The sequence below is a fragment of the Gymnoscopelus microlampas genome (assembly GCF_963454915.1).
Source record: "Gymnoscopelus microlampas genome assembly, chromosome: 12".
NCBI lineage: Eukaryota > Metazoa > Chordata > Actinopteri > Myctophiformes > Myctophidae > Gymnoscopelus > Gymnoscopelus microlampas.
Window position 1 is genome coordinate 51748283 of NC_139949.1, and position 19362 is coordinate 51767644.

The window sequence follows — 19362 nt, forward strand, 5'->3', positions numbered from 1 at the left end:
AAAGCAAAAGCATAAAACAACATTAAAATAATGGCAATAATTGAATCAGGCAAAACAGTGAAGACATATGAATAACAACATAGAGATTTAAAAAATCAACTGAAAGCATGAGTGAAAAAATAGTTATTGAGCTGTGTTTTAAAGTTATCTACAGAGGCTGCCTGTCGGTAGAACATAATCAGGATCAGGATGATAGTGACGTGTCCGAACATAACAAATATACAAGCCAAGTTCTTGGTCTTCCCAGACATGCGTCCACCTACAAACCCCATTCAAACACTTAAAATGTACTGGACAGCTAGAGATGTCAATCTACCATCATTGTCCCAATAAAAAAAGAAAAACTACACAAATCACAAACTGTGTCCCAACCATGCCCCCCCCTCCCCGCTGAGAAACACTAGTCTAATCTATTTGATTGACAGGAGAGATGATCAGAGGAGCAGAGTTTTTACCACCATCTTTAATACATGGAGTGAAGTATGGAAAGAGTTTCTCAGTGAAGGTGCAGCCAGTGTAAGAGTAGAGATGAACTCTGGTCTCCACATCATAAAAGGAGACCAGACCCTCCTCATAATCCACAAACACTCCCACTTTCAGGACTTCCTCTCTTACAGGGAGGAGATCAGAATATGGGTCAGCATTAGCCTCATACTCATTTCCATTCATCAACCCTATAGTCCAGTAACCATTGGTGGGACTCAGTGTGGTTTCACCTTTCCTGTTGATGGACTCTCTGGCCACTCCTAAATCCCAGGCAGTTTTTCCTTTAACCTGAACCTCATAGTAAAACCTTCCTGAGGAGAAGCTTTGTTTTCCTAAGACACAGGGATATTTAGAGAATCTCTCTGTGTTGTCTGGGAGATTTTTCTTTACATGTCCATGACTCACTTGTTTTCCATCCTCTGACAGGATGAGTTCACAGTGTGCTGTATCAGGGTCCAGAGTTACATCCACCTCATATTGCTGGATCCTCCTCAGCTCACCATCACACAGCTTCTTCTTCATCTCTTGACTGAGTGTCTTCTCCAGCTGAGCCACAGCTGTCCTCAAAGTTCCCTCATGTGGAGACTGATGGACATTTACCTTTGTCCAGTCCTTGGTGAGTGGAGGGGTGTGGATGGATGTGAAGTTCTGGAGGAGGTGGAGGTGGTCTTCAGTGAGTGAGAGCTGCTTCAGCTCAGAGCTTCTCTTCTTTAACTCTGTGATATCCTGTTGCAGCTCTTTAATGAAGCCTTCAGCCTGTTTCTCTGTTGTTTTCTGCTTCTCTTCAATCACATCAATGAGCTCAGCCTGGCTTCTTTCAATACAGCTGATCAGGGCATTGAAGACCTGCACACTGTCCCCTATCTCTCTGTCTGCATCTTTCCTGCTGATCTCTACTGAGTGTTTGATCTCCTGAATCTTCTCTTGTCTCCCCTGGATCATCTGCTGAACTTCAGCCTCTGTCTTTCCCAGCTCAGCCTTCTTTCCTTTACATTCTTCTTCCAGAGATACAATGTGATGGGACTTGTGGTCTGACTCAGTGCAGGACTGACAAACACACGTGTGGTCAGTCTTACAGAACAGCTCCAGAGGTCTGTCATGTTTCTTACAAATAAAGTCTTCCAGGTTCTTCACAGGGTCGATTAGTTTGTGTTGTTTTAATCCTGTGCGTCTCTGATGAGGCTCCAGGTGAGTCTCACAGTAGGAGGTCTGACACACCAGGCAGGACTTCAGGGCTTTGAGTTTGGTGTCGGTACAGACGTCACAGGAGACTTCATCTGGTTTAGCAGCCTCTCGGTTGGCAGTGTGATTTCTTTTCAGCTGCAGTGACTTCCTAAACTGGTCAGTCATCTCAGAAATGAAAGTATTGACAAATACTTCTGGTCTCCTATAGAAGGATTTGTTACATAGTGGACACTTACACACATCAGTGCTGTCCCAGTGTTGTGTGATACAGGCTTTGCAGTAGTTGTGTCCACATGGAGTGGTGACTGGATCAGTGAACACATCCAGACAGATAGAACACAGGAACTGCTCTTCAGACTGGACACTACTGGCTGACGCCATTTTCTACACACTGAGAATAAAAGTGAAAGTATCAGTTTTCACTGCCCTACCAAGCCAGAGTGCAGCAACTACGCTCAAGGTGAAACTGAGATAATTGGCTTTAAAGACGGGGTGCCGTGATTTTCAGTGACCCCCCCCCCCCCCTAAAACATACTCATCAGGTATTATGGTTATACTAGGAGGAAGATTCTTTTCAAAAAAGTGTACATAAATTGTTAAAATTATGTTTTTATGTGGACACACCTCCAGTTCATTAAGTATACCTGGTTCTGACCTTAGCATCTCCTCCACCACCTTAGCACCACCCACCTGTCCTAGTCCCTCCTCCTTCCCATGCCCACGCCTGTTGTGTTATGATAATGAGGGGGAGGGTATGTTTTTACTATGTCACTAAAGCGCTGTTTTTTTATTGGCACGTTTGACCCTCAAGGTAGAAACTCAAAATAGTCAGAGAAGACATAAAACACCATAAAAACACCTATCAACCTCATAGACACATGAAAAACAGAAAAAGTGCAAAACCATGGCACCACCTCTTTAAAGTTTGTCAACTGGCCAGCCAAATTAGTTAAAGGTATACAAGTGATATTACTTTTATTGTGCATGTATTCATGTGGTAATTAATAATTACCACATTCTGGTTTTTAGGCATGATAATTACTAATTATCATTCCTAAAAACCAGAGTGGCTGTTTTGACCCTTGACCCCAAAAATGTACTTACTGCTTACTACTTACTACGTACTTACAATGCAAAGTGCAGTAACTACAATGATGTTGTTTTTGCCATCGGTGTGTGAATGTGTGTGTGAATGGGTGAATGTAATGCACAATCTATGTAAAGCGCTTTGGATAAAAGCGCTATATAAATGCACGATTTACATAGTGAGACATACTCACTTCTAGATACGTACATATCAGTTAAAAGAAAGGAAACTAACCCTAAATCCATTCAGCATAACAGCATGTCTAATAAAGAGCCTGCCTTGAGACGCACCATTATGGTTGCTGAATGGGCCAGTGAAGGGTTAACATTTTGAACAGCCATGCTGGATTTGTTGTCTTGACAAAGGTACATTTGTACCTAAATTAGAACTTTAAAGCAGATGCTGTGTTTCCCCATGGTGTTACCGTGAGGAAAATGCATGTTATTTGCCTAAAAGACTCAAGGGGGAAATCCTAATGCACTAACTTCAGGAAGTTGAAGGAGAAATTGCAGGATTTTAATCCCCAAAACTATGCATTTTTTCACAGAATAGGCTACAAGCTTGTCTTGCCTACATTCTCTAATGAAATTGAATGTCAACGTCATGAATGGAGAGTGAAATTATTCGGTACATTGGCATCCATATCAACACATTGAATTTGGGAAACAACCCGAATTGAGATCCCTTTCATTGTAGCTAGATTACATGAAACCCTTGGATTAACTTGATTAACAAGTGGACAAACAACCAAGGTGACGGCATTGGCCGATCGGCGATCACATTAAAGTACAGAGGATTATGTCACAGTTTTTATGGAGCAGATCCCTAACAGGTATGGTAAAACATTAGCCCTCACACATGACTGTCATATCATGAGTCATGGATGAACTTCAACCTGGTGTTTGCACTTCTCCATTTACGGCCCGTACATCTACATGAACGTTCAAATTTCAAATATAAAGTGCTGACCCGATGGCCGGGGATGCCCTCAGAAGTACCCGTATCTTCCGTATTGTTCAATACAATTTTTCATTTTAATCCGATTGGTGGCCATTTTCTATCGGTTGGGAGGTGTACTGCACTCTGATACATTATAACTCTTTCTTTGTAAATGGCCACCAATCGGAATAAAATGCTTTTTATTTAACAATACGGAAGATACGGGTACTTCTGCTGGCCCGTACAATATTGTAAGATCCATGGCCATGGGCTAAGTACTTTATATTTGAAATATGAACGTTTATGTAGATGTACGGGTTGTAAATGGAGAAAGTGCAAACACCAAACCAAGTTTTGAGTTAGGTTTTGTAGTTACTGGAATTTTTTATAATGCTTTTTCTCTAAAACAAAACAAAATTAAACTCTGAAACTTTGTCACAAGAGAACAGACACCAAGGAGTTCAGTTTTTGTTATGACTCAATTTCGACCAAACATGTAGTTACTGTACTCTGGCTTTGTTGTGCAGTAGTAGTTCTTGAATGCTACTTCTCATAGCTCGATAGTTATTAATAGGATTGTATGGGACTAGAGCACAATAATGTTGAACAATATTCTATACTTGACATTAACATTACATGTAATGTTTTACCAATTGAAAGATCAGACTGAGGGATTTCATGGAATATGAAAAAAAAAGAAAAGCACGTTTGGATACAGTTTCATATACCTTATATTATTGTCTTTTAGTAAATAATAAATCCTTATCTGCTGTACTCACCTGAAGGTCTTGTATAGAGTGTGAGCGCTGTCACCAAACTTCACCGTTTACCTTCAGTTCAGACTTTAGACTCCTTGTACAATAGCTGTTAACCCTTCACACCCTCCACTCTGCACTGCTTGTTATCAGCTAGGCTATTTCATTTAGACAGGATTTAGATTTTAAAGTGACAATTTACACAAGTAAGTCAACTATTGGCAGCGTGTCAATGCATGTCAAAGCCAAGCAAACCAATTCAATTCAATTCAAAGGAGCTTTATTGGCATGAGAAAACATACGTTTATATTGCCAAAGCAAGTGTAAAAAAAGAATAGTGGAAGTTTCAGAAAACGGGGAAAGCATATACAGTTGGAGGGGGTACAGCATTGTGTTAAACAGAGCTACATTGAAACAAATGGCAGCACTCTTTTGCTGTCACTTTGGGACAATTAGCCAGATTTAGTTTACAAAAAAGCCTCACATGTTTTACTTAAGTAAAAGTATCAATACTGCAATGTAGAAATACTGTTCAAAATGTACTTGGGTAAAAGTAAAACAGTATTGGCATCAAAATATACTTAAAGTACCAAAAGTAAAAGTATTCATTGTGCAGAAAGTCCCATTTCACACGTTCAAAATGTATTAAAAAAACGTTTTAAAATAGCAGATCTACAAGCTCACAACGTGTCACATCTCGGCGCATTGTGAGCATGTAGATCAGCTATTTTCAAATGGCCGAAATATATATAGTTGTTAGTGTGTTTTGTAATAAATACAAATCTGCAAACTAACTCGTTTTCATATCTTTGTAGTGGAGTAAAAGCACAATATTTGCCTCTGAGATGTAGTGGGGTAGAAGTAAAAGTATTGAAAATTGTAAATACTGAAGAAAATTGTACTTGAGTACATGTACTTAGTTACTTTACACCACTGCTTAACATGTATAAATCATCATGATTTGTGTGCATGGGGATCTCATCTTAAACAAGCTCAGTGCTTAATGACTCTCCCAGTTTAGTAGACCTTGTATTGTGAATTTGTACTTCCATGTACTGATGTTCTCATGTCTTACTAAATACAGTACATCAATCAATCAATACACAAATGCCACTAGGGGGCAGCACACCACTGTGCTCACTCACTGCAACTCTTCAAGTCAGTAATCTTGCACAGTGTCTGTTCTGGATGCAGGTCAGAGGTCAGGATACATTACAGTGATGCTGTTGGGATTCAGGCCTATAGGGGGCATAGCAGTGGTGGCCATTTTGTGGTGCCACAGATAGAAACCCCATTAATTATTTTCCCCATAGATATTTCAGAAAATCTTTATGAAAAATATTTCAAGCCTGGAACCAAAGCCATCCAGGATCCTGGTGAATCATGACCATAAAACATTTGATTCTCTGTCAATAAATATTGTAATATCTAATTATATTTACATACTATATCTTTTAAAAAAAATATTTTTGCGTATCATTTTTTAATATCATTTTTATTTCCGTGTCTTTTCATAAGACACCAAAAACATCAATAAACAATATCACATTCACTTCTTGGAAACAGAAAAGTGCACGAAAAAAACTCAAACCCAAATATATTTTGTTAATATCCAAAAACAAAAATAAAATACATAACATAATATATGTTTTCTTTGTCTGTTTGTCCCATGCTTTCTCTAAATATTCTGCAAGTGTGAATATCTTATTTTCAAAAATCCATGCAAGTCTCTCTGCATCACTTAACCAAATCAAATCTAGCTTTTTACACCAATTAACTATGTTTTGATGCAACTTGTGATATAAGGGGCAGTAGATCATAAAGTGGAACTCATTCTTAATTTATGTCACAGTAAGTGAAAATCTGCTCTTCTTCTATTACTCCTCTATACCTGGTTTCCTCATCATAGGTTAACCTATTTAGACCTGGAAAGCATTTAGATTTTAGTCATAGTACAGCGTCACACAAGCACCAAAAGTAGCAGATCTACAAGCTCGAGGCGTGGCGCGAAGCGTTGCATTTTGAGCGAGCTTTACAACAAAAATGTGGAATGCCCTACCTAAAGGAGTAAAGGAGTGTAAAACCCTACTCACTTTCAAAACTGCCCTAAAAAAATCACCTTCAGGAGGCTGCAATTCCAAACTGGCCCCTGTCAAAGTCTTAACCTAAGCCAAGTGCTTTTATGAGCGATCCAGTTTAGAGGACCTTGTATTGTGAATTGTACTTCCATGTACTGTTTCCATGTCTTTCTAAATAAAGTATTCAATCAATCAAAGCTTGTAGATCTGCTGCATATTCTTGAATTTGAATCCTGAAAAGTAACAGTTTTGGATAATATGATGTCTTCACTAGACAGAAGATTTGTAAAATCAGCCTCAGGTCTAAATGGGTTAAGGTTAAGACTTGAGACAAAGATTTGTATTCTTACATTAGCGTAAAAACTGAACAAAATTGACAATAACACTAGTTGTTTTTTTTTTCCCCATTATTTATTCTTTATACATTTATTTATTTCAACTATTAAAATATATATATCTAAATTTAAAAGGAAAACATCCCAACAAAAAACAATAAATGAACTGAACACAATGCACCAAACAAAGAGTATAGCAAGTAGGAAGAAGCAATGCTTATTCATTCCTAAATAAGCATTTACAGTAGTTCTAAATGTCTGATGGAAAATATTAACTGACTTAACAAAATCAATAACAGCAATATCAAAATCTAAGTTAAGGTTAAAACTGACATCTGTCAATTGTTGCAGTTTATTTGAATATACATGAACACAGCTATATATTTACCTATTTGATTGATACATGTCTAAACATGCAATTTGTCAGCAGATATTATGATTTCCATAAGATTTAAGATCTTCTCATTCAGGATGTCATGACATGTAATAAAAGGCTGCACAACACTCAACATGGACATGGATAAAACTCCCTTATACCTTTATGTAGAATTATGTACGTAGGTAATAATAATAATAATGATAATAATAATAATAATAATAATAATAATAAACTTGACATTAAATGCAGCTGAAAGTGTTTTACACAGTAATTAAAAACAGCAAAAATAATTAAGCGTGTGTGCTTTATAGAAAAAGCAAAAACAATTTAACAACAAAGCAAAAAAAGAAAAGCAAAAACATATAATAACATTAAAACAATAGCAAAAAAGGCAGTGGATCAGGCAAAAATATTGAAGACATGAATAACAACGCAGAGATTAAAACATCAACTGAAAGCAAGAGTAAAAAAAACGGTGTCGGTAGAGTCAGGATCAGGATGATAGTGACGTGTCACTTGCCGAAAAAACAACAAATCTACAAGCCAACGATGTGTTGCATCGTGACGTGAAGTTCTTGGTCTTCCCAGACATGCCTCCACCTTTACAAACCCTATTCAAACACTTACACATGTACTGGACAGCTACAGAGGCCAATCTACCATCATCATCCCAATTTTAAAAAAAGCACAACTAAACACAATTCACAAACCACGCCTCATTTAACCGCAGCGTTAATGAAAGAAAGTCTAGGATTAAATAAATAAAATTTTCATTCAAATACATTAAACTGGTGCCCCCTAAGAGTGCCCTCCTTTCACAAAACATTGCTTCCAGAGCCCCCCAAAATTATTTCCACCCCCACTGATAAACACTAGTCTAATCTATGTGAATGACAGGAGGAGAGATGATCAAAGAAGCACAGTTTCTACCACCATCATTAAAACATGGACTGAAAAATGGAAAGAGTTTCTCAGTGAAGGTGCAGCCAGTGAAAGAGTAGAGATGAGCTCTGGTCTCCACGTCATAAAAGGAGACCAGACCCTCCTCATAATCCACAAACACTCCCACTCTCTGGACCTCCTCTCTTACAGGGAGGAGGACATCAGGGTCAGCAGCAGCACAATACTCATTTCCATTACTCAACCATATAGTCCAGTAACCAGTGTTGGGACACAGTTTGATGTCTCCCTTCCTGTTGATGGACTCTCTGGCCACTCCTAAACTCCAGGCAGTCTTCCCTTTAACCTGAACCTCATAGTAAAACCTTCCTGAGGATAATCTTTGTTTTCCTAAGACACAGGGACATTTAGAGAATCTCTCCGTGTTGTCTGGGAGATTCTTCTTTACATTTCCATGAATCACTTGTTTTCCATCATCAGACAGGATGAGGTTGGGATGTGCTGTATCAGGGTCCAGAATTACATCCACCTCATATTGCTGGATCCTCCTCAGCTCAGCATCACACAGCTTCCTCTTCATCTCTTGACTGAGTGTCTTCTCCAGCTGAGCCACAGCTGTCCTCACTGTCCCCACATGTGAACACTGATGGACATTGATGTTTGTCCAGTCCTTGGTGGATCTCCACCCAGTGCTGATGGATGTGAAGTTCTGGAGGAGGTGGAAGTGGTCTTCAGTGTGTAAGAGCTGCTTCAGCTCAGATCTTCTCTTCTCTAACTCAGTGATTTCCTGTTGCAGCTCTTTAATGAAGCCTTCAGCCTGTTTCTCTGTTGTTTTCAGCTTCTCTTCAATCACATCAATGAGCTCAGCCTGGCTTCTTTCAATACAGCTGATCAGAGCATTGAAGACCTGCACACTGTCCCCTATCTCTCTGTCTGCATCTTTCTTGCTGATCTTTACTGAGTGTTTGATCTCCTGAATCTTCTCTTGTCTCCACTGGATCGTCTGCTGAACTTCAGCCTCTGTCTTTCCCAGCTCAGCCTTCTTTCTTTTACATTCTACTTCCAGAGATACAATGTGATGGGACTTGTGGTCTGACTCAGTGCAGGACTGACACACACACATGTGGTCAGTCTTACAGAACAGCTCCAGAGGTCTGTCATGTTTCTTACAAATAAAGTCTTCCAGGTTCTTCACAGGGTCGATTAGTTTGTGTCGTTTTAACCCTGTGAGTCTTTGATGAGGCTCCAGGTGAGTCTCACAGTAGGAGGTCAGACACACCAGGCAGGACTTCAGGGCTTTGAGTTTGGTCTCGGTACAGACGTCACAGGAGACTTCATCTGGTTTAGAAACCTCTCTGTTGGCGTTGTGATTTCTTTTCAGCTGCAGTGACTTCCTAAACCGGTTAGCCATCTCAGAAATGAAAGTATTGACTGAGACTTTTGGTCTTCTATAGAAGGATTTCTTACAGAGTGGACACTTACACACATCAGTGCTGTCCCAGTGTTGTGTGATACAGGTTTTGCAGTAGTTGTGTCCACATGGAGTGGTGACTGGATCAGTGAACACATCCAGACAGATAGAACACCGGAACTGCTCTTCAGACTGGACACTGCTGGCTGACGCCATTTTCTACACATTGAGAATAAAAGTGAAAGTATCAGTATAGTAGTTCTTGAATGCTACTTCTCATAGCTTGATAGTAATTAATAGGATTGTATTGGAATAGAGCACAATAATGTTGAACAATGTTCTATACTTGAAATGGAAACATTACATTATTTTTACCAATTGAAAGATCGGACTGAGGAATTTCAAGGAATATGAAAACATGAGAAAATTCACGTTTGGATATGGTTTCATATAACTTATATTTTTGTCTTTTTGTGAATAATAAATCCTTATCTGCTGTACTCACCTGTCTTTAAGTGGTCAGTATTTCTGTTAAAGTCCTGTTGAAGGCTTTGTAGAGCATGAGCGCTGTCACCAAACTGTTGAAGTTTTTGTAGAGAGCAGTGAGCGCCACCAAACTGTTGATGGTTTTGTAGAGAGTGAGCGATGCCAGCAAACTTCATGATTACTTTCAGTGTAGACTTTGGACTCCTCCTTGCACAATAGAAGATATGCGCATGCTTAAAGTGAATGGCACATCGAGTGGCAAAGAAACATGCAAAATGAGTTTAACATTGTTTAATGTTGTTTAATGCAATCAGATATGACTTTTCTGTTTGGATGAATGGGTTGTCAAGGCCATAAAGTATTTTTTGACACTCAGTAGTCATTCCTGCATAACTTCCGGGTTTGATGATGATGTCACACGCATATCCTCTATAGCTGTTAACCCTTCACACCCTCATCTGCACTGCTTGTTATCAGTTAGGCTCGAGACACACCTCAAGTTGACATAGCTGTGAGGAAATATGTACAAACATAAAGATTGTGTACTTAGTGACAACAAAAAAGGAGTTGTCCTCTGACAATTTTTTTATGTGAAATTGAGACACACCTCAAGTTGACATAGCTGGGAGGGAATATGTACAAACATCATAAAGATTGTGCACTTACTGTAGTGACAAGTGTTAGAATTTTGGCATGGTGTTTGGTGTGGGTGTAAGGTTTTCAAAACCCACCGCATACAAGTGCTGGCCCACCAGTGGCCGGTTTTCCCAATAGATTATGTTACTATTGGGCATGCTAAATAGCATTCTAACAATCTAGGAAAATGTAAAGGCGTCATTTTCAAGCTGCCGTCCACGATGGAGCTTATATGGCTATATTACTATTCAACTCAGAAAGGGTGAAGTAAGATAAGATATATCTATTACTTACTTACTTATCTATAACTTACTTACTTACGTTATTTAATGACTTAAATAACACAGGATTACTTGACAACACAATGTTGTCAAGTAATCCAGTAAGCAGGTACAAACCCATTGTAGGCACTTGTGTTATACAGACTACAATCACTATTCATCGTCATCCTCTGACTCCTTTTTTATATGGAATTGAGACATTCCTCAAGTTGACACAGTCCACAGACAGTAGTAGGCCTACATAGTTGTCCATATCTTCTACAAAAGCAGCTGAGTGTCTTGTAGGCAGTGCAGAATTTATTATGAATGTCCTTGAATGAATGCTTCTGGAGCAGCATTCATTATTGATTTCAGCTTCACCCAGCTGATGGCTGCCGGGACTGGTGCTGGGGAGCAGTTAGGGGTTAAGTGTCTTGCTCATGGACACTTCAACACATAGCTGGGGCCAGGAATCAAACCTGGGACCTTAAGTTTCCCAGGTCGACTCACCCATTCAACTGTGACCGCCCACTAGACCGGAGGGTCAACTTTTACAAGCTTATGGAAAGCAGTCTTTTAGCAAATCAGAGAAGTCGTGTCACAACCAGTCACAGCACAATCTCGGAACCCAGATTCAACTGAAAAAGGAAAAACAGCGACCTCTGTTCGTCCCTCCTCAGTTGACTCTGGGCCAAAGCTAATGTGGGACCTGTGCGCACGGAAACGGGGTTTAAGTCTGCCTTCAGCGCTCCACTTCCGGGTGGTGCGACTATGATTTCATTCCCACTAACAATATTTCTACACGGAACACTAACACCACTTCTCCCAGAGAACATGGATCGTTTTGGTTATAAGCCCACTTGTTTCTATGATGAAAGAGTAAGTTCAAATGTGAATATCTTTCCGTGGTTTTGTCTGCTCCACGGACGCTATTGTTAAATTAGTTTCCGGTAGTTTCCAGTAGGGAAAGATCGACGGACACGTGAATCCCGCCCACTACATTTTATTGGGTAAAGCGCGGCCTGCTTCCTGATCTGAAGGCACGCCCACTCCCACACAATCTGTACACGTTAGGACGAAGCTTCAGGACAGATTCTCTCACGCAGTGCAGAATCTGTTCTTGAGAGATTAGTCACAGCATGGATTAATATCCATTGAGAACACTTGATATGTCTGAGAATATATTTTAAATGGTCCATGTTATACACTTTAAAACTGGTCTTCTCTGAATTGTACTACTTGTGTGTTGACTGTGTCAACTTTAGGAATGTGACGATTCCACAATAGTTTCTTCCAGAGGAGTCAGAGAATGATGATAAATAGTGACTGCATAACATAAGTGCATACTGTATAATGGGCTGGTTAAACTGGCTTACTGGATTACTTGACGACTTTGATGTTATTTGAGTAATACAAATATGCTTCCAAAAAGATTTACGTTTACTTGACTATATTAAATGTGAGTTATAGTGTACTCATAGTGCAGAATGTCCCATTTCACAAGTTCAAAATGTATTAAAAATATTTTGAAAATAGCAGATCTACAAGCTCACAACGTGTCGCATCACAACACGTTGTGTGCTTGTAGATCGGCTATTTTCAAATGGCCGAAATATATATATATATAATATATATCTATTTTGTAATCATAATCAAAATCTACAAAGTAACTTGTAGCTAAAGTGTTCATATAATTGTAGTGGAGTAAAAGTACAATATTTTTTTTTTTTACTTACTTAAGTATAGTACTTGAGTACATGTACTGAGTTACTTTACACCACTGCTTAACAGGTATAGACAAATGCCACTAGGGGGCAGCACACCACTGTGCTCACTCACTGCAACTCTTCATGTCAGTAAACTTGCACAGTGTCTGTTCTGGATGCAGGTCAGAGGTCAGGATACATTACAGTGATGCTATAGACGGGTTTCCTGTTAGTAAACATGAGAGGAATATGACCGCGCAGACGCGGGGGGAAGCCTATGGGTGCGTTTGGAAATTACGCACCGGAGCACACTCTCCTATTAGTTTGTATTGGCCAGTGCGCTCACTGCCGCTCAGGGCTGTATTTTCGAACGCGCCTTCCCCCCAGGCATGCGCAGATTGCGCATTCTGCTCTGTGATGACGTCGCGCGGAAATCCGTCTATTGGGATTCAGGCCTATAGGGGGCATAGCAGTGGCGGCCATTTTGTGGTGGCCATTTTGTGGTGCCACAGATAGAAACCCCATTCATGTTTCCCCATAGAGATTTCAGAAAATATTGATATAAATTATTTTAAGCCTGGAACCAAAGCCATCCAGGATCCTGGTGAATCATAAAACATTTGATTTTGTGAGAAAATAAATTGAATATTTAATTATATTTAAATACTATATTTAATAAATACCCTTTTTTGTGGTTTTCAAATATTTTGTTGGTTCCACTCACGAATCCTGCTTTTAAAAACGTGTGGTTTGGGGCTGTTCATCTCTGAAGTGTACACATTAGAAATGACAAACACCACCCACTCTCCCTCCCTACCCTCTCCTCCCTCTCCTTTTTGTAATGTGTTGACATATGGTAATGCTTTAGCCTGATTTATACAACAACTTGTAAAGTGTGCTCCTCTGAGCGCAGATCTCCACTAAGCCTGGTGAATGAATGAATGATTTTTAATTTCCGTGTCTTGTCCTAAGACCCATCCTTTAGTTTACGGGATTATAAAATACCCCAAAACATCAATAAACAATATCACATTCAAATGGAAACAGAAGACTGCACAAATAAAAACATTCATTTAACATCCAAAAAATAAATAAATACATTACATAATATATGATTTATTTGTCTCTAAATATTCTGCAAGTGTGAATATCTTATTTTCAAAAATCCATGCAAGTCTCTCTGCATCACTTAACCAAATCAAATCTAGCTTTTTACACCAATTAAATATGTTTTGATGCAGCTTGTGATATAGCCTAAGGAGCAGTAGAACATACTGTAAAGTGGAACTCATTCTTAATATAATTTATGTGCAAATCCTCTTCTTCTATTACTCCTCTATACCAGGTTTCCTCCTCGTAGATTTGATCTATATCAACATAGGTGTTTCCGACAACTGTTAAGATTTAGAAGGCATTTCGTTGCTATCGGGCAGAAACCTCTTATCTCCATTTTTTAACTGTTTGTGTTTTCTCACAAATCAGCACCTTAGTTGATCATACTACAGCGTCACACAAATGCACAAAAAGTAGCAGATCTACAAGCTTGAAGCGTGGCGCCAAGCGACACGTTTGCAGCTTGTAGATCTGCTACTTTTGGTATTTTTCAATTTGAATCCTGAAAAGTAACAGTTTTGGACATATGAAGTTTACACCCGACAGACGATTTGTAGAATCAGCTTCAGGTCTAAATCGGTTAAGGTTAAGACATGAGACAAATATTAAATGTTGTTATTCTGACATTAGCGTAAAAACTAAATTGATATAAACACTAGTTATTTTTATTCATTTATTATTTACACTTTATATATTGAAGAATATTAAAAAAATACAATTCAAACTTTAAGAGCCAAACATCCCAACGATAACCAATAATTGAACTGAAATAACATAATAAACCCAAAAAAAGACTAGGTAAGTAATGCCTATTTATTCCACAAATAAGCATTTACAGTAACCTCTAAATGTATGATGGAAAATATGAACAAAATCAATAAGAGCAATATCAAAATCTCCTTTGTGTTGGTTTATGTTAAAATTAAGGTTAAAACTGACAGATATGTCAATTGTCACAGTTTATTTGAATACACATGAATACAGTGATATATTTACCTCTTTCAATCATTGATTTATACAAATTGGCAGCATTTCCATAAGATTTTATTAACCTTGGGGGGGTGGGGGGGGCACCAAACGGCGTGAAAAAAATAAACCGCAAAAAAACACTGCTTTGGACAGGGAAAGAGTATATTGCTGTGAGCAGCTATGATAAATGTGTTTTCTTATGTACTGTTACTGTATTAGACGTGAAACAGGACATGGCATTCAGATCAGTCGAGTCAAGATCCAGTAAGATACTACTGAATATAAACAGACACTACTGATGTGTATTTCAACTGTGTTTCACAGATACCCCCCTACCCTGAAAACTAAATAAATGTGTTGCACCGGATTGAGGAACCTTCTTCTTTACATATGTGTAACACCCCCCAAGAGTACCTCGGTGCCCCCTTTGAAAACATTGCTTCCCGCCCCCCCAAAGTTCTCTGTACCACCCGTGTTGAGGAACGCCAGTCTAAAATATGTAATCGACATCAGATATTATCAGAGGAGCAGAGTTTCCACCACCATTAAAACATGGAGTGAAGAATGGAAAGAGTTTCTCAGTGAAGGTGCAGCCAGTGAAAGAGTAGAGATGAACTCTGGTCTCCACATCATAAAAGGAGACCAGACCCTCCTCATAATCCACAAACACTCCCACTTTCTGGGCCTCCTCTCTTACAGGGAGGAGGACATCAGGGTCAGCAGCAGCACAATACTCATTTCCAATCTTCAACCATATAGTCCAGTAACCATTGGTGGGACTCAGTATGATTTGTCCTTTCCTGTTGATGGACTCTCTGGCCACTCCTAAACTCCAGCCAGTCTTCCCCTTAACCTGAACCTCATAGTAAAACCTTCCTGAGGAGAATCGTTGTTTTCCTAAGACACAGGGACATTCAGAGAGTATCTTTGTGTTGTCAGGGCGATACTGCAGTACATTTCCATGACTCACTTGTTTTCCATCATCAGACAGGATGAGCCAGTAATTTGCTGTATCAGGGTCCAGAGTTACATTCACCTCATATTGTTGGATCCTCCTCAGCTCAGCATCACGCAGCCTCTTCTCCATCTCTTGACTGAGTGTCTTCTCCAGCTGAGCCACAGCTGTCCTCACTGTCTCCACATGTGAAGACTGATGGATATTGACCTCTGTCCAGTCCCTGGTGGGTCTCCACCCAGTGCTGATGGAAGGGATGTTCTGGAGGAGGTGGAGGTGGTCTTCAGAGAGCTGCTTCAGCTCAGAGCTTCTCTTCTTTAACTCAGTGATTTCCTGTTGCAGATCTTTGATGAAGCCTTCAGCCTGTTTCTCTGTTGTTTTCTGCTTCTCGTCAATCACATGAATGACCTCAGCCTGGCTTCTCTCAATACAGCTGATCAGAGCATTGAAGACCTGCAAACTGTCTACTATCTCTCTGTCTGCATCTTTCTTGCTGATCTTTACTGAGTGTTTGATCTCCTGAATCTTCTCTTGTCTCCCTTGGATCATCTGCTGAACTTCAGCCTCTGTCTTTCCCAGCTCAGCCTTCTTTCCTTCACATTCTTCTTCCAGAGATACAATGTGATGGGACTTGTGGTCTGACTCAGTGCAGGACTGACAAACACACATGTGGTCAGTCTTACAGAACAGCTCCAGAGGTCTGTCATGTTTCTTACACATAAAGTCTTCCACGTTCTTTACTGGGTCGATTAGTTTGTGTCGTTTTAACCCTGTGCGTGTCTGATGAGGCTCCAGGTGAGTCTCACAGTAGGAGGTCAGACACACCAGGCAGGACTTCAGAGCTTTGAGTTTGGTGTCGGTACAAACGTCACAGGAGACTTCATGTGGTTTAGCAGCCTCTCGGTTGGCGTTGTGATTTCTTTTCAGCTGCAGTGACTTCCTAAACCGATTAGCCATCTCAGAAATGAAAGTATTGACTGAGACTTTTGGTCTTCTATAGAAGGTTTTGTTACAGAGTGGACACCTACACTCATCATTTGTGTCCCAGTGTTGTGTGATACAGGTTTTGCAGTAGTTGTGTCCACATGGAGTGGTGACTGGATCAGTGAACACATCCAGACAGATAGAACACAGGAACTGATCTTCAGAAGGGAGACTGCTGGCTGACGCCATTTTCTACACACTGAGAATAAAAGTGAAAATATCAGTAGTAGTTCTTGAATGCTACTTCTCATAGTAATATAGTAATTAATAGGAATGTACTCAATAGTAATTAATAGGATTGTATTGGAATAGAGCACAATATTATTGAACAATGTTCTATACTTGACATGGAAACATTACTTCTGTCATTTTTTACCAATTGAAAGATCGGACTGAGGAATTTCAAGGAATATGAAAATATGAGAAAAGCATGTTTGGGTGTACCGTTTCATATACCTTATATTATTGTCCTTTAGTGAATAATAAATCCTTATCTGCTGTAGGCTACTCACCTGTCTTTAAGTGGTCAGTAGGCCTATTTCTGTTAAAGTCCTGTTGAAGGTTTTGTAGAGAGCAGTGAGCGCTGCCCTAACCGCTATATTTTGGTTCACTCCCAGCAGATGGACGACGCCACACTTCTCTCAGGTTCACAGCATTTATTGCCAACTCTGTTAGACAACAACAACAACAACAGAGACAGTGCGGTTGGTGTTGGTGATGTGGGTTATCAAAACACAGCTCTCGCCCCATAACAGGAAATGCAGCAGCAGAAAGGGCCAATCACAATATTCACAGTGTGATTGTATAGTTTTATCATTTTTTTTTACCAACATGAATTAATAAACTAATTTCCCTTCGCAAAACGTACCCGTTAGACAACAACAACAGACACAGTGTGGTTGGTGGTGTGGGTTATCAAAACACCGCTCTTGCCCCTAAACATCAGAACAGAAACAATACATTTCAAATGGCACACCCATTACTGTTGTGCAATAATACCAAGCTGCATCTTACAACTTATCACGTCAGAACAAAAGACAAAACAGTACAATTTTCATCCTACTGATGACGTGGATATCTGTAGACTAGGATATTCTATCACCAGATGTATGGATGGAGGGAAAGACACTTAGTCCAGGCAGATCATCAATCATCATCTCTTTATTTGCGTGCAGGCAGGTTACAGCATAGCAGTTAGCAGGCAGTCAGCTCCCGAGCCCTCATAGTTCAACTACTACCTCCCTCTCATCATCAGAACTCTCTGGCAGAACCCTCTCCTCACATTTATAGGACCCGATGTTGCAATTCTTATTTTGCTTCTCCCCCTCCTTTTTGATGGAGTCCTGTTCTTACGTAACAACACAATAACAATGTTGATATCATCTCATTTCTGAGCTTCTAGAACTTTCCACTGCCTTCTCAGACGCTCTGATTCAAAGTTCACCCAAAAATGACTTATTTTCTATCAATTGCACACCCCATGAAGCCTTGAATTCATGGATTCATTTTTGTTTTTGTGGCATTCCTAAGCCAATAATTTGATGACCGGGTGTGTATCCGGTAGGAGACACAAATAATGTACTTTGTGTCTCCTACCGGATACATTAGCCATTAGGAGACTGGAATCAAATTATTGGCTTAGGAATGCCACAAAAAAACAAAATAAATCCATGGATTCAAGGCTTCATGCGGTGTGCAATTGATAGAAAATAAGTCATTTTTTGGGTGAACTATTCCTTTAAATAGAAACATATAACAATGGTATAATGTAACTAAGTACATTTACTCTATATTTTTCTTTTATATAAGTATTTGCCACTACCACTGACAATTGCAAAACATGTCCACAACATTGATATCACTCAACATATACTCTGATTTAAGTGAAATTAGCGTTTTGTAACTTAATACGTGAAAAATCACGGAGCTGTAGTGACACATACCAGGAAATGCAGCAGCAGAAAGGGTGGTTTCCAATGACTAATATAAACACCACCCGCCACAGGGGAGCGCAGTTACACCAGAGGGAATATAAAACGGAGCCTTGCATAGATGAACAGAATCAGTGGTGTAAAGTAATTAAGTACATTTACTTAAATACGGTACAATGTTGAGGTATTTTTACTTTACTGGAGGATTTGTAATTTCCGATTTCCGAACCTACATTAACCACTTTAGCCCTATTTGAGTACTTTTTCCACCACTGAACAGAATACACATGCATTTTTACAGACTTCAAACACAACAACAATCCTGTTACACTGGCACCAAATGATTGAAATGAATTGTGCTGAAATTAATTGTGAATTTCAGGTTAGACAAGTTTAGAAACTACAGCTGCTGTACTCCTCATACAGCAGCTGTTAACCCTTCACATCCTCCACTCATATCACCTACAACTAGGGTTGCCAACCACCTGAACACCCGTCCCTTATTTCTAAGAAAACTTAAGGGACGCCCAGAAAAAGATCTCACTGTAAATGTTATGTATAGTTTTTGTATATTACATTAACCACTTTAACCCCAGCATCCATATTCTGTGGGGAACATCAGCCAAATACAGCAGATCTGCACGCTAACATATTCTACGACGATTTACAGGCGATGCCTGTAGATCGTCTATTTGAGACAGCTCAGGTCCAGTCTAGATGGTTTAAGTGATGAACTACCTGTATTATAGAGTATGTATTATTCAATA

General features: G+C 39.5%; 2 protein-coding genes across 2 annotated transcripts; both read right to left on the reverse strand.

Annotated features, from left to right (window-relative positions):
* Nucleotides 1-405: 405 nt before the first annotated feature.
* LOC311057432 (uncharacterized protein) lies at nucleotides 406-17606 on the reverse strand (the record flags this gene model as incomplete). Its single annotated transcript, XM_084074391.1, has 4 exons — nucleotides 17533-17606; nucleotides 17177-17332; nucleotides 15234-16863; nucleotides 406-2055 (listed from the first exon to the last, which is right to left on the reverse strand). Exons 3-4 carry the CDS (start codon nucleotides 16851-16853, stop codon nucleotides 406-408), a joined length of 3270 nt encoding a protein of 1089 aa, XP_083930517.1. The 5' UTR covers nucleotides 16854-16863; nucleotides 17177-17332; nucleotides 17533-17606.
* Nucleotides 7834-10153, reverse strand: LOC311056913 (E3 ubiquitin-protein ligase TRIM39-like). Its single transcript, XM_084073762.1, has 3 exons — nucleotides 10061-10153; nucleotides 9496-9774; nucleotides 7834-9177 (listed from the first exon to the last, which is right to left on the reverse strand). The coding sequence occupies exons 2-3, from the start codon at nucleotides 9769-9771 to the stop codon at nucleotides 8122-8124; spliced, it is 1332 nt and encodes a 443-aa protein (XP_083929888.1). The 5' UTR covers nucleotides 9772-9774; nucleotides 10061-10153; the 3' UTR covers nucleotides 7834-8121.
* Nucleotides 17607-19362: the final 1756 nt, after the last annotated feature.